Source organism: Rhynchophorus ferrugineus, unplaced genomic scaffold (genome assembly GCF_030347505.1).
Source record: "Rhynchophorus ferrugineus isolate W39M unplaced genomic scaffold, kcgeb_rfMv2 rfM12, whole genome shotgun sequence".
NCBI lineage: Eukaryota > Metazoa > Arthropoda > Insecta > Coleoptera > Curculionidae > Rhynchophorus > Rhynchophorus ferrugineus.
In genome coordinates, this window is record NW_027472591.1 from 3,732,610 (window position 1) to 3,747,364 (window position 14,755).

At 40.8% G+C, this 14,755-nt stretch overlaps 1 protein-coding gene and 5 pseudogenes across 1 annotated transcript; 4 read left to right on the forward strand and 2 right to left on the reverse strand.

The window, feature by feature from the left end:
- Positions 1-2,800: 2,800 nt before the first annotated feature.
- LOC143205436 (histone H2A-like) lies at positions 2,801-3,178 on the reverse strand (annotated as a pseudogene).
- Positions 3,179-3,430: 252 nt separating this feature from the next.
- LOC143205437 (histone H2B-like) lies at positions 3,431-3,808 on the forward strand (annotated as a pseudogene).
- Positions 3,809-4,818: 1,010 nt separating this feature from the next.
- On the forward strand, positions 4,819-5,229 carry LOC143205508 (histone H4-like). Its single transcript, XM_076418676.1, has one exon. It carries the CDS (start codon positions 4,886-4,888, stop codon positions 5,195-5,197), a length of 312 nt encoding a protein of 103 aa, XP_076274791.1. The 5' UTR covers positions 4,819-4,885; the 3' UTR covers positions 5,198-5,229.
- Positions 5,230-6,424: 1,195 nt separating this feature from the next.
- Positions 6,425-6,799, forward strand: LOC143205476 (histone H2B-like; annotated as a pseudogene).
- Positions 6,800-12,525: 5,726 nt separating this feature from the next.
- On the reverse strand, positions 12,526-12,898 carry LOC143205438 (histone H2A-like; annotated as a pseudogene).
- Positions 12,899-13,133: 235 nt separating this feature from the next.
- On the forward strand, positions 13,134-13,537 carry LOC143205514 (histone H2B-like; annotated as a pseudogene).
- The last annotated feature ends 1,218 nt before the right edge of the window (positions 13,538-14,755 follow it).

The following is a 14,755-nucleotide window of genomic DNA, read 5'->3' on the forward strand; positions in this document are numbered from 1 at the left end:
TGATAACCGCAGACAGACTCGCGAGAGAAGCCACTGCAAACGAAGAAATAGGACTGAAAAACCACGGATGGATCAGCACCAGAACCAGAACAGAAAGACCAGCTCAGAGCTTTAACAAGCACCAGAGCCATAGACAAATGGTCTACATTTCAAAATATACTACTTACCTGCAAAATCGGTTCTTTTCAGAACCACAATTTAATATAAATTTAAAAAAATTGAATGTTAAACAGTAGCTGACATTTTATAACAACAGAATTTTGAGAAATATATATTGTATTTATTAATTGTATTGAATTATATTATGTCATTATAATCTGTTATATCGTAACTATATCTGTAAGTATCGTTAAAATAATCATTTTACTAATAATATGGAATAAGTTTTGTAAAATATGGTACAGCCCGAGATTGTTATTTAAAAATAAGGTAAAGTATTCCAAGAGTGACTTCGAAAATATGTGTATTAATTTTTATTACGTTTATGGCTATATGCTAATTAATTTATTTTTCCTAAGGGCAATAGCAGCCTCTTGTCGAAGTTAAATATGGTCATCGCGTTTAGGATTATAGGAAATATAATTAATAACGTTAAACCTGGGGGTATTTGGGGCAAGCCCTCTATCCCTCTATATACAATAGGCAAAAGGGTTAAACGTGGGGCGTATTTGCGTCAAGTCTTCGATCCCTGAAGTGTCGTCATCCCTTATACAATAAGCCGCACTGTTAAACGTGCGGCGTATTTGCGGCACCTTCTCTATCGTCGATGTGTCGTCATCCCGTAGACAATAGGTAAAATAGTTAAACGTGGGGCATATTTGCGTCACGTACTCGATTTTCGAAGTTTCGTCATCCGTTATGCAATAGGCAGAACATTTAAACGTGGGGCGTTATTGCGGCACGTCCTCTATCACCGATGGGTCGTCATCCCTTATACAATAGGCCGCACCGTTAAACGTGCGGCGTATTTGCGACAGGCGCTCTATCCCCGGAGGGTCGTCTTCCGGTTTACAATAGGCTGGACCGTTATATGTGGGGTGTATTTGCGGCACACCCTCTATTCCGGAAATGTCGCCGTCCGGTATACAATAGGCCGAATCGTTAAACGTGGGGTGTATTTATTACCCATTGTAGTGTCAAGTCGTTAATGAAGTTTACCAAAATGACTGAGACGGATTTCGATATTAGGGAATTTCTCGTCTTCCATTGTAAAGTGGAAGACGTTGCCGTTCCAAGCTCATCTGCTTCTGTAGACTCTAATGACTAGGACAAACGAAACAGCAACGTTACATTTTTCGAAGCACCAGCTACAATTATTATTTTGGTCGAATATATTCCTACACAGTAGAATAAAACATAATTAACACAAGTTGTTACTAAAGCAAATTTAATTAATACATTAAAATCAAATCAAATTAAAACATTATTATTGATATAAAGAGGCGGAGCTAAAGTGCGGTACGAATACACCTGCTTTGTAGCCCTTATAACATATATAGACCTGTGTTCTAAAGGTTTACAATTAGTACCCATTGTAATGTCGATAGTAGAAGTCGTTATTGAAGTTTGCCGTTCTAAGCTCATCTGATTCTGTCGATTCTCATGGCCAGGACAAACGAAAGAGAGGGATACATTTTACCAAGCACCAACTACAATATTTAGAAGTGTTCAAAATGATCTCTAAATAGGGAATACTAAAAAGGCAAATTTAGGACGACGTTTAAATGTGTCTGTACTGCGTATCAACGTCTTGTTTCAGAACAGGCGCAGGAAGCGGAAGAAGCTTCAAATCGCCAATATCGGCATTTTGGCGACCGCACCAATTCAGCATCAGTATACATATCAGCACTCATTTGTGCCTTTCACCAACAGACTCCAGACAGAACTGCTGAGCGATCAACAAAATTCAAGTGTACCTGTGTCTAACGGTCTTGTGTGCAATCCTGACAATTTGTCACCAAATGATGAGTTGGCGCAATAGCACAGTAATATGTAAGCAGGGGAGGCACGACATATTACATCATGGTTTTAGCATTAGTGACACTAGTCACTAATCTACTCTAGAGGAAATACAAATATGTCGTGCATGCTAAATTCCTGCGGTAGTGTTATCGCAAGGATATTACGCAGTTTTATCCTTAAATTGTCACTAGGCCGCCTGAAAACGAAAGGTGAAAGGGCACATTTATAGGCCACCTTCATCTCTATCCCTATTTAAATTGGTATGCAAGTGCCCTTGCCTTCTAACTAAGTTAGCCGCGGGTCTAACTACGACTGCCTTAAAAACCGCAGCGTATGCCCGAACGAGATTCCCACTGTCCCTACTTAAATTGCTATGCAACGGCTCTTCCTACTTTTTTACGATTTATGTTATGCACTGACTCTGTCGGCGAAGAGCGGAATAACGAGATAGAACGGGTATCAGGCCTAAACACCTGGTACCCAGGAAGGGGATCAGCACCGAAATCTCGACGTACATTAAAGGGAACAGTTATTTAGGAAAGCGTTTCTTCCTGCTAATTACTCCCATATATTTTATATATATTTTGCTCCGATCCTGTGATTTCGAAGAACAAGACCTTTTACCAAAGGGCCGATATTTTCACATGGATCCCTGCCAAACCCTAAAACGAAAAATAAAAGTGTAACATTCCTTCTCTCCTGATTCCGACAGAAGTGTTCGATTAAGTGTAGCCTCTATTTTAAATAAAAGGTAAATAAGAATAATATTCTCTTTTTCAACTCTTTTGGTGGTCTTGAAAAGGACCGATATTTGATGATAAAATAGGTTACATTCGTTTTATTTAGTTTTGCTATCTGTCTTTTTAGGTAACAATACAGCTTGGATATTTGGCAGAACACCGCCCTGGGCTATACTAACACCGGATAGGAGTTTGTTCAGTTCTTCGTCGTTTCTGATGGCCATTTGCAAATGTCTAGGGATAATCCTGGTTTTCTTGTTATCTCTAGCGGGGTTACCTGCTAATTCGAGAACCTCGGCTGCCAGATATTCCATTACGGCAGCTAAGTAGACGAGAGCACCGGCCGCTGCGCGTTCGGCAAAATTTCCTTTCCTTAAAAGTCTGTGAATACGATCGACAGGGAATACTAATCCCGCTCGGTTAGAACGAGGCTTCGCCTTTCCCTTCACTTTTCCGCCTTTACCACGTCAGGACATTTCACTATCGATTGCTCCTAGAATTCGCTCCCCTTAGTATTAAAATCGGTATTAAAACCGCCAACATACTAGCAACGAATTTTATTCGTAAGCCGAACGTATGATCTCGTACGTGACCAATGAGAGGCTAATCAGATAATAGGCGGGGCTTAGGAGTGTATTTAAGGAGATTATAAATTCTAGGGTTTCCTGAAATTTATTTTAGTCTATTACTTTTCATGGATCATTTATTATGGTAATATTTATTTCCAAATGCCTCCAAAAACAAGAGGTAAAGCGACCAAAAAGGCCGGTAAGGCTCAGAAAAATATCTCCAAAAGTGATAAGAAAAAGAAACGCAAGAGGAAGGAAAGCTCCGCGATCTACATTTACAAAATTTTAAAGCAAGTTCATCCCGATACGGGTATCTCCAACAAGGCCATGTCGATCATGAATTATTTCGATTATTATGAACGATATATTCGAAAGGATAGCCGCCGAAGCGTCCCGTCTCGCTCCTTACAATAAAAGATCTACAATCACAAGCAGGGAATCCAAACTGCCGTCCGATTATTGCTGCCCGGTGAATTGGCTAAGCACGCCGTTAGTGAAGGTACCAAAGCCGTCACTAAATATACCAGTTCTAAGTAAACCATAAGCCTTGAATATCATAAAGGAGAAAACGGTTCTTTTCAGGGCCCCAATTTAGATAAATAAAAAAAGAAATAATCTTTAAAAAATTCCAGTATTATGTAGTATCCAATATTGAAATACAAATTTTGTTATCAGCAGTATATTGTTATTCTTTGGTTATTAGTCATTACATTATTTTTTCTTTAGTTTTTAAAAACAATGCGTATAACCACACCGACTGTTATTAATTACTAACATGTAGTCGAATATAATTCTGAGATAAAAATCTGTAACACTTTTAGTGAAGTGTTTATTTAAATATGGATAAAAGAATATAAATTGAAATATCTTCTTTTTCTTTAATTAAATTTAGGTGGTCTGAAAAGAACCGTTTTTTTTCTGTTGCAAAATACGAATATAATTAGTGTATTATAAATGATAGAAAATAAAGTTTAGGCACGTTCGCCTCTATACGTCTGGCTAGCTGAATATCCTTGGACATGATGGTTACTCGCTTTGCATGTATCGCAGATTAATTAGTACCTTCAAAAAGACTGACTAAATAAGTTTCGCTGGCCTCTTGTAAAGCCATCACCGCCGAATTTTGAAAACGTAAATAGGTCTTGAAGTCTTGAGCGATTTCAGGAACCAATCGTTGGAAAGGTAATTTCCTAATCAATAATTCGGTGCTCTTTTAATAACGACGAATCTCCCGCAAAGCGACCGTCACGGGTCGATAGCGATGTGGTTTTTTAACGCCACCGATAGCTGGATAGCTTTACCTCCTGTTGATCTTCGCGCAGTTTGCTTGGTACGAGCCATATTTTTAAATTAGAGATAATGAGAATAAGTATCAAACGCAAACGACGGCGACCTCTTTCGAACTGATTTGGTCATAAAATCAGAGAGTCCTTTTTATAACGTGTTATCTAGTCTGATTGGTCCGTTTTGTGCTAGTGGGCGGAACTCAATCCCAAGTCTACAAAATCGGGCTGATTCAAAGAAATCGACAACAGTTGTCCGTAGCACTCGTGTTGTGGGCGCGCTACTTATTCGAGATCATTTAATTTTTTTTTGTGTTAGGTTCGATAAAATATGACCGGCGGAGGTAAAGGTGGTAAAAGTTTGGGAAAAGGAGGAGCCAAGCGGCATCGTAAAGTGCTTCTTTATAATATCCGAGGTATTACGAAGCCCGCCATCAGAAGATTGGCTAGACGAGGCGGCGTAAAACGTATATCTGGCCTGATTTACGAAGAGACCAGGGGTGTTATAAAAGTGTCTTTGGAAGACGTCATCAGAGATACCGTTACATATACCGAACACGCCAAAAGGAAAACCGTTACCGCAATGGTTGTAGTATACACCTTGAAACGCCAAGGGCGTACATTATACGGGTTTGGAGGTTAAGCCGCATAGTTTATTCGCGAACTAACGTGAAACGTGACACTCAAAATTAATTTTACAAAAATTAAACAACGGTTCTTTTCAGAACCTCAAATTTGTCAATATTTAAAAAATTGAAGCTCTATTAGGATTTAAGTATAACCTTATAATCATTACAATCATCATAGTTTTATCTATAATAATAATTTAAGTACAATTCACAGCATTAATGCTGTAATTCCGTATCGTAAACGTGGCCAATATAAAACGGGCTATATCGAGAGATCAACAGAAAAGATATCGATGATGGCCGTTTGGCCCTAATTATTTGAGGGTTTGGATTCCAAAACTCTATACTTAATCGACCGACCCACTAATTCATCTTTAATTACATATATTATATACAAGGCGCGATGTCATAATACGGTTGATTTTACTAAAGGAGAACCGCTAGAAAAATCTTTCACACCCATAAAACAATCTTTAAAATACTTAAAATAATTAGTAAAAGCAAGTTTTAATATTAAATTTCTTTTTTTGTTTTATTATCTTGGTGGTCCTGAAAATGACCGATATTTAAAAGGATTTTGTATGACACAAAAGCCCTAAGGCTCATGTAACTTATTTGGTTTTACTATCTGCTTTTTCGGTAACAATACGGCCTGGATGTTTGGTAGAACCCCGCCCTGGGCTATGGTAACACCGGAGAGGAATTTGTTCAGTTCTTCGTCATTTCTGATGGCCAATTATAAATGCCTTGGGATAATCCTTGTTTTCTTGTTGTCTCTAGCGGCGTTTCCTGCCAACTCGAGAACTTCGGCCGCCAAATATTCCATTACGGCAGCTAAGTAGACGGGAGCACCAGCCCCTTCGCGTTCGGGGAAATTTCCTTTCCTTAGAAGTCGCTGAATACGACCGACAGAAAATTGTTATCCTGCGCGATTGGAACGATTCCATGGCCCTTCCCTTCACTTTTCCACCTTTACCACGTCCGGATATGTTAATCTCGATCGTTGTTAGGTACTGCTCACCTTTAAATCAAAATCGATACTGGAAATTTCTTACAGATCGGCCTGGAATTTTGTTAGCCAGCCAAACTCGATATATCATACGCGACCAATCAGACTCTAACTTGGGCTCTGGGCGGGGCTTAGAAGTGTTCCTTCGATTATTATAAGTTCTAGAATTAAAGGCATTTTTTTAGTTAAGTACTCTTTGAGTTACGTGAGACGTCGGGATTTTTATTTCGAAATGCCACCGAAGACAAGCGGTAAGGTAAGGCCAAGAAAGCTGGAAAAGCCCAGAAAAATATCTCTAAGAGCGATAAGAAAAAGAAGCGTGTGAGGAAGGAAAGCTATGCGATTTAGATATACAAAGTTTTAAAGCAGGTTCTTCCCGATATGGGTATCTCCACCAAGGCCATGTCGATCATAAATTCTTTCGTAGACTATATATTCGAAAGGATAGCCGCCGAAGTGTCACGCCTCGCCATTATAATAAAAGATCGACCAGGTCACGAGCAGAGAATTCCAAACCGCCGTTAGGTTATTGTTACCCGATGAATTTTCTAAGCATGCCGTTAGCGAAGGTACCAAAGCAGTCACCAAATATACCAGTTCTAAGTAAATTAATTCACATACCTATGTGTATTTCAATATACTAATAGAGATGGATTGGAGGTAGTACTAATCCAGGAAACAACGCCGAGGACACAGGCATGGGAAACTCATGAGAAAGATGACGGGAAGCAAAACCCAAATCTGGACCAGAGAAGAAATCCAGTCCCTACTGATAGAGGAGTTGTCAACAAAAAAGGTGACAACAATCGCAATAGAGGACGTCTTGATCACAAACGTCTACGAGGAACCAGGCGAGAGGGCACTGAAAAGTTATGACGAACTCACCGCCGGAATAAACAGATACCGAGGCAAATGGATAGTCGCCGGGGACTTCAACGCAAAACACACGTTGTGGGGAAGCTCTAGAAGCCCTCCAAGAGGTGAAGAACTTCTAGACTGGGCAATCAGCCACGGCCTAGAGCTCGCAGAAGGAGACTACGCGGTGCCCAGCTTCGATTGTAATAGGGGCACAGGGCACATGGACCTCACGTGGAGTAGGAGAATACACGCGGAATAATGGAAAATCAAAGGTGACGAGGAAACACTAAGCGAACACAGATATATCGAATATCGAGTGGCGAGCGGAAATGGGAACACCAACCCAAGAAAAAGGGCAAGATGGGATTTCGCCAGCACCGATTGGGATCTGGTCAGGGTGAAACTGGAAGAAATAGAGACCAATATCGGCAAAGCAGTAACACACGAAGTGATTGAGGAGCAGGCGGCCAGTCTTCAAAAAGCCATATAGGCAGCAGGAAGACTGGTAAAATGAAAAACCATCATGGTAAAAATTGGCAATGCAATGGTGGGACGGGCAGTGTGCGGAACATAAACGAGCAGTAACTGCACTGAAGAGGAGAATAAGAAGAAGCACGGACAATCAACAAATAGTGAATGAGTACAACGAACGGAAGAGGGAGTTTCGGAAAATAATACGAGAAAAGAAAACCGAGCACGACAGTCAGGCGATTAACAACCTGATAGAAACAAACTCGTGGGACGGTATTTGGGAAGCCATCAGAAGAATGGGCATAAGAAGAGGCGAAGTGGTAGCAACGCCTAAAGACGCAACATTGTAGGCAAGAGAAGCAGCCGAAAAACAAAGAGTGGAGAAATACCACCCAGCAATGGACCTGGAGGAAACAGAGCGAACTCGCGAAGTCATGAGCGAGGAATGGCCGGGTACGGAGACTGGCGAGGAAGAATTAACCGAAGGAGAAATCGAATCGGTCATAGAGAACATGAGAATACGAAAGGCAGAAGGGGAAAACCGCATACCAAACGAGCTCCTGAAGAATGTCTGGATCTCGAGAAAACACGAGTTCCTGACGCTGTACAGGAACTGTTACAACGCGGGATACTTTCCTAAGATATGGAAAACGGCCAAACTGTGCTGGTTAAAGAAAAGCGACGGAGGCGAATGACCCATCAGCTTTCTACCAACGCTAGGAAAAGTACTAGACAAAGTACTTAATCAGAGACTACAGGCAATGGCGGAGAAAATGGAGCTACACGACTCAAGGCAGTACGGCTTCAGAAAAAACAGGTCAACCGTACAAGCCGTGAGTGATCTACTGAAATGGATCAACACCCGAAAAAGAACAAGGGAAACACGTTCTAATTGTGACGCTGGACCTCCGAAGCGCTTTCCACAGAGCAGCCCAGGTAGAAATATTGGAAGAACTGCGAAGAAGCAGAATAAATAAGAAAATGGCAAGATCAATAGCCAGCTTCTTGACGGGAAACAATATCATCAGCAACCAGGTGGCAATGGAAATTGACAAGGGATGTCCGCAAGTGTCGAGCTTAGGACCAACGCTATGGCTGCTGGGCATGAACAGCTGGTTCCGCAAAGTCTCTGAATCGGAAATAGGGGACTGCGGAATGAGAATTCAGGCATTCGCGGACGACCAGGTGATTGCTCTCAGCAATAAATACATCAGAAACAGGCTGGACCTTGCCTGGAACAACTGTTGGTAAAATTGCCAAGAAATGCACCTACGGAGCAGGAGCAGAATGGAACAAGGAAAAAACTGAGGCTTGCTGTTTCTGGAGCAAGAAAAACAGCAGACCACCGACGGTCAAACTTGGCAAAGACATCATCCATGTCAAAGATACAGTAAAGTATCTGGGTGTGACAACTGACAGGAAACAGCAGTATATACAACACATACAGCTGTTGAGGAAAAAAACAGAAAACAGTGATGTGCCGACTCTGGGGAACACTGCGCAGAAGAAGCAACCCTAGGGCACCAGAGGTCATGCGTCAAATATACGACAGGGTTATAAATCCCGCAGTATTATACGGCGCAGAAATATGGGGATACAGGGCCTCGGTGGGAAGGGCTAGGACAGCGCTAGCAGCAGCACAAAGAACGGCACTGTAAGCAATCACAGGCGCATATCGAACCACATAGGATGATGCTCTGCAGGTAATAGCTGGAACACCAACCCTATACCTGGAAGCCGAGATCCAGGGGTGAGCTGCTGAAAAATACGGATACCCCAATGGGCCAAAAGGATTAGAACCAAGGAAATTGCCATGGCCATGGGAGGAACCGTGGGAAAATCGGACAAATAGCGTCGAAAACACCAAGATATGGACAGACGCTAGTGCCAAGGAAGGAAAAGCAGGCATAGGAATAGTGATTCGGACAGGAACAAACGCCCAAGAGGAGATAAGTCGAAGGATAAAAGACGAATCGAGCTCCAGAGCGGCAGAATTCGTGGCAGTACAGAAAGCCATAGAACTGGTACGGGACAGAAGTCTACCGGGACCAATCACCATTCGAACGGACAGTAGAATGTCCATATGGTGGGCCGAGCACACAAACACACGAAATAAGGACATAATTCAAATCAAAGCAACCTTGCTAGATTTGCAGAAAAGCGGTAGTGAAATATCGCTAAAATGGTGCCGGAGAATGACAACGGAGGAAATGATAACCGCAGACAGACTCGCGAGAGAAGCCACTGCAAACGAAGAAATAGGACTGAAAAACCACGGATGGATCAGCACCAGAACCAGAACAGAAAGACCAGCTCAGAGCTTTAACAAGCACCAGAGCCATAGACAAATGGTCTACATTTCAAAATATACTACTTACCTGCAAAATCGGTTCTTTTCAGAACCACAATTTAATATAAATTTAAAAAAAATAAATGTTAAACAGTAGCTGACATTTTATAACAACAGAATTTTGAGAAATATATATTGTAGTTATTAATTGTATTGAATTATATTATGTCATTATAATCTGTTATATCGTAACTATATCTGTAAGTATCGTTAAAATAATCATTTTACTAATAATATGGAATAAGTTTTGTAAAATATGGTACAGCCCGAGATTGTTATTTAAAAATAAGGTAAAGTATTCCAAGAGTGACTTCGAAAATATGTGTATTAATTTTTATTACGTTTATGGCTATATGCTAATTAATTTATTTTTCCTAAGGGCAATAGCAGCCTCTTGTCGAAGTTAAATATGGTCATCGCGTTTAGGATTATAGGAAATATAATTAATAACGTTAAACCTGGGGCGTATTTGGGGCAAGCCCTCTATCCCTCTATATACAAACGTGGGGCGTATTTGCGTCACGTCTTCGATCCCCGAAGTGTCGTCATCCCTTATACAATAAGCCGCACTGTTAAACGTGCGGCGTATTTGCGGCACCTCCTCTATCGCCGATGTGTCGTCATCCCGTAGACAATAGGTAAAATAGTTAAACGTGGGGCATATTTGCGTCACGTACTCGATTTTCGAAGTTTCGTCATCCGTTATACAATAGGCAGAACATTTAAACGTGGGGCGTTATTGCGGCACGTCCTCTATCACCGATGGGTCGTCATCCCTTATACAATAGGCCGCACCGTTAAACGTGCGGCTTATTTGCGACAGGCGCTCTATCCCCGGAGGGTCGTCTTCCGGTTTACAATAGGCTGGACCGTTATATGTGGGGTGTATTTGCGGCACACCCTCTATTCCGGAAATGTCGCCGTCCGGTATACAATAGGCCGAATCGTTAAACGTGGGGTGTATTTATTACCCATTGTAGTGTCAATAGTATAAGTCGTTAATGAAGTTGACCAAAATGACTGAGACGGATTTCGATATTAGGGAATTTCACGTCTTCCATTGTAAAGTGGAAGACGTTACCGTTCCAAGCTCATCTGCTTCTGTAGACTCTAATGACTAGGACAAACGAAACAGCAACGTTATATTTTTCGAAGCACCAGCTACAATTATTATTTTGGTCGAATATATTCCTACACAGTAGAATAAAACATAATTAACACAAGTTGTTACTAAAGCAAATTTAATTAATACATTAAAATCAAATCAAATTAAAACATTATTATTGATATAAAGAGGCGGAGCTAAAGTGCGGTACGAATACACCTGCTTTGTAGCCCTTATAACATATATAGACCTGTATTCTAAAGGTTTACATTTAGTACCCATTGTAGTGTCGATAGTAGAAGTCGTTAGTGAAGTTTGCCGTTCTAAGCTCATCTGATTCTGTCGATTCTCATGGCCAGGACAAACGAAAGAGAGGGATACATTTTACCAAGCACCAACTACAATATTTAGAAGAGTTCAAAATGATCTCTAAATAGGGAATACTAAAAAGGCAAATTTAGGACGACGTTTAAATGTGTCTGTACTGCGTATCAAGGTCTTGTTTCCGAACAGGCGCAGGAAGCGGAAGAAGCTTCAAATCGCCAATATCAGCATTTTGGCGACCCCACCAATTCAGCATCAATATACATATCAGCACTCATTTGTGCCTTTCACCAACAGACTCCAGACAGAACTGCTGAGCGATCAACAAAATTCAAGTGTACCTGTGTCTAACGGTCTTGTGTGCAATCCTGACAATTTGTCACCAAATGATGAGTTGGCGCAATAGCACAGTAATATGTAAGCAGGGGAGGCACGACATATTACATCATGGTTTTAGCATTAGTGACACTAGTCACTAATTTAGTCTAGAGGAAATACAAATATGTCGTGCATGCTAAATTCCTGCGGTAGTGTTATCGCAAGGATATTACGCAGGTTTATCCTTAAATTGTCACTAGGCCGCCTGAAAACGAAAGGTAAAAGGGCACATTTATAGGCCACCTTCATCTCTGTCCCTATTTAAATTGGTATGCAAGTGCCCTTGCCTTCTAACTAAGTTAGCCGCGGGTCTAAGTACGACTGCCTTAATAACCGCAGCGTATGCCCGAACGAGATTCCCACTGTCCCTACTTAAATTGCTGTGCAACGGCTCTTCCTACTTTTTTACGATTTATGTTATGCACTGACTCTGTCGGCGAAGAGCGGAATAACGAGATAGAACGGGTATCAGGCCTAAACACCTCGTACCCAGGAAGGGGATCAGAACCGAAATCTCGACATACATTAAAGGGAACAGTTATTTAGGAAAGCGTTTCTTCCTGCTAATTACTCCCATATATTTTATATATATTTTGCTCCGATCCTGTGATTTCGAAGAACAAGACCTTTTACCAAAGGGCCGATATTTTCACATGGATCCCTGCCAAACCCTAAAACGAAAAATAAAAGTGTAACATTCCTTCTCTCCTGATTCCGACAGAAGTGTTCGATTAAGTGTAGCCTCTATTTTAAATAAAAGGTAAATAAGAATATTATTCTCTTTTTCAACTCTTTTGATGGTCTTGAAAAGGACCGATATTTGATGATGAAATAGGTTACATTCGTTTTAGTTAGTTTTGCTATCTGTCTTTTTAGGTAACAATACAGATATTTGGCAGAACACCGCCCAGGGCTATACTAACACCGGATAGGAGTTTGTTCAGTTCTTCGTCGTTTCTGATGGCCATTTGCAAATGCCTAGGGATAATCCTGGTTTTCTTGTTATCTGTAGCGGGGTTACCTGCTAATTCGAGAACCTCGGCTGCCAGATATTCCATTACGGCAGCTAAGTAGACGAGAGCACCGGCCGCTGCGCGTTCGGCATAATTTCCTTTCCTTAAAAGTCTGTGAATACGATCGACAGGGAATATTAATCCCGCTCGGTTAGAACGAGGCTTCGCCTTTCCCTTCACTTTTCCGCCTTTACCACGTCAGGACATTTCACTATCGATTGCTTCTAGAACTCGCTCCCCTTAGAATTAAAATCGGTATTAAAACCGCCAACATACTAGCAACGAATTTTATTCGTAAGCCGAACGTATGATCTCGTACGCGACCAATGAGAGGCTAACTCAGATAATAGGCGGGGCTTAGGAGTGTATTTAAGGAGATTATAAATTCTAGGGTTTCCTGAAATTTATTTTAGTCTATTACTTTTCGTGGATCATTTAATATCGTAATATTTATTTCCAAATGCCTCCGAAAACAAGAGGTAAAGCGGCCAAAAAGGCCGGTAAGGCTCAGAAAAATATCTCCAAAAGTGATAAGAAAAAGAAACGCAAGAGGAAGGAAAGCTACGCGATCTACATTTACAAAATTTTAAAGCAAGTTCATCCCGATACGGGTATCTCCAACAAGGCCATGTCGATCATGAATTATTTCGATTATTATGAACGATATATTCGAAAGTATAGCCGCCGAAGCGTCCCGTCGCGCTCCTTACAATAAAAGATCTAAAATCACAAGCAGAGAGATCCAAACTGCCGTCCGATTATTGCTGCCCGGTGAATTGGCTAAGCACGCCGTTAGTGAAGGTACCAAAGCCGTCACTAAATATACCAGTTCTAAGTAAACCATAAGCCTTGAATATCATAAAGGAGAAAACGGTTCTTTTCAGGGCCCCAATTTAGATAAATAAAAAAAGAAATAATCTTTAAAAAATTCCAGTATTATGTAGTATCCAATATTGAAATACAAATTTTGTTATCAGCAGTATATTGTTATTCTTTGGTTATTAGTCATTACATTATTTTTTCTTTAGTTTTTAAAAACAATGCGTATAACCACACCGACTGTTATTAATTACTAACATGTAGTCGAATATAATTCTGAGATAAAAATCTGTAACACTTTTAGTGAAGTGTTTATTTAAATATGGATAAAAGAATATTAATTGAAATATCTTCTTTTTCTTTAATTAAATTTAGGTGGTCTGAAAAGAACAGTTTTTTTTCTGTTTCAAAATACGAATATATTTAGTGTATTATAAATGATAGAAAATAAAGTTTAGGCACGTTCGCCTCTATACGTCTCGCTAGCTGAATATCCTTGGACATGATGGTTACTCGCTTTGCATGTATCGCAGATTAATTAGTACCCTCAAAAAGACTGACTAAATAAGCTTCGCTGGCCTCTTGTAAAGCTATCACCGCCGAATTTTGAAAACGTAAATCGGTCTTGAAGTCTTGAGCGATTTCGGGAACCAATCGTTGGAAAGGTAATTTCCTAATCAATAATTCGGTGCTCTTTTAATAACGACGAATCTCCCGCAAAGCGACCGTCACGGGTCGATAGCGATGTGGTTTTTTAACGCCACCGATAGCTGGATAGCTTTACCTCCTGTTGATCTTCGCGCAGTTTGCTTGGTACGAGCCATATTTTTAAATTAGAGATAATGAGAATAAGTATCAAACGCAAACGACGGCGACCTCTTTCGAACTGATTTGGTCATAAAATCAGAGAGTCCTTTTTATAACGTGTTATCTAGTCTGATTGGTCCGTTTTGTGCTAGTGGGCGGAACTCAATCCCAAGTCTACAAAATCGGGCTGATTCAAAGAAATCGACAACAGTTGTCCGTAGCACTCGTGTTGTGGGCGCGCTACTTATTCGAGATCATTTAATTTTTTTTTGTGTTAGGTTCGATAAAATATGACCGGCGGAGGTAAAGGTGGTAAAAGTTTGGGAAAAGGAGGAGCCAAGCGGCATCGTAAAGTGCTTCGTTATAATATCCGAGGTATTACGAAGCCCGCCATCAGAAGATTGGCTAGACGAGGCGGCGTAAAACGTATATCTGGCC

What these genes read in the sequence shown, in the direction of transcription:
- LOC143205508 (XM_076418676.1), top strand. Translation starts at nt 4,886, where the DNA reads ATGACCGGCGGAGGTAAAGGTGGTAAAAGTTTGGGAAAAGGAGGAGCC.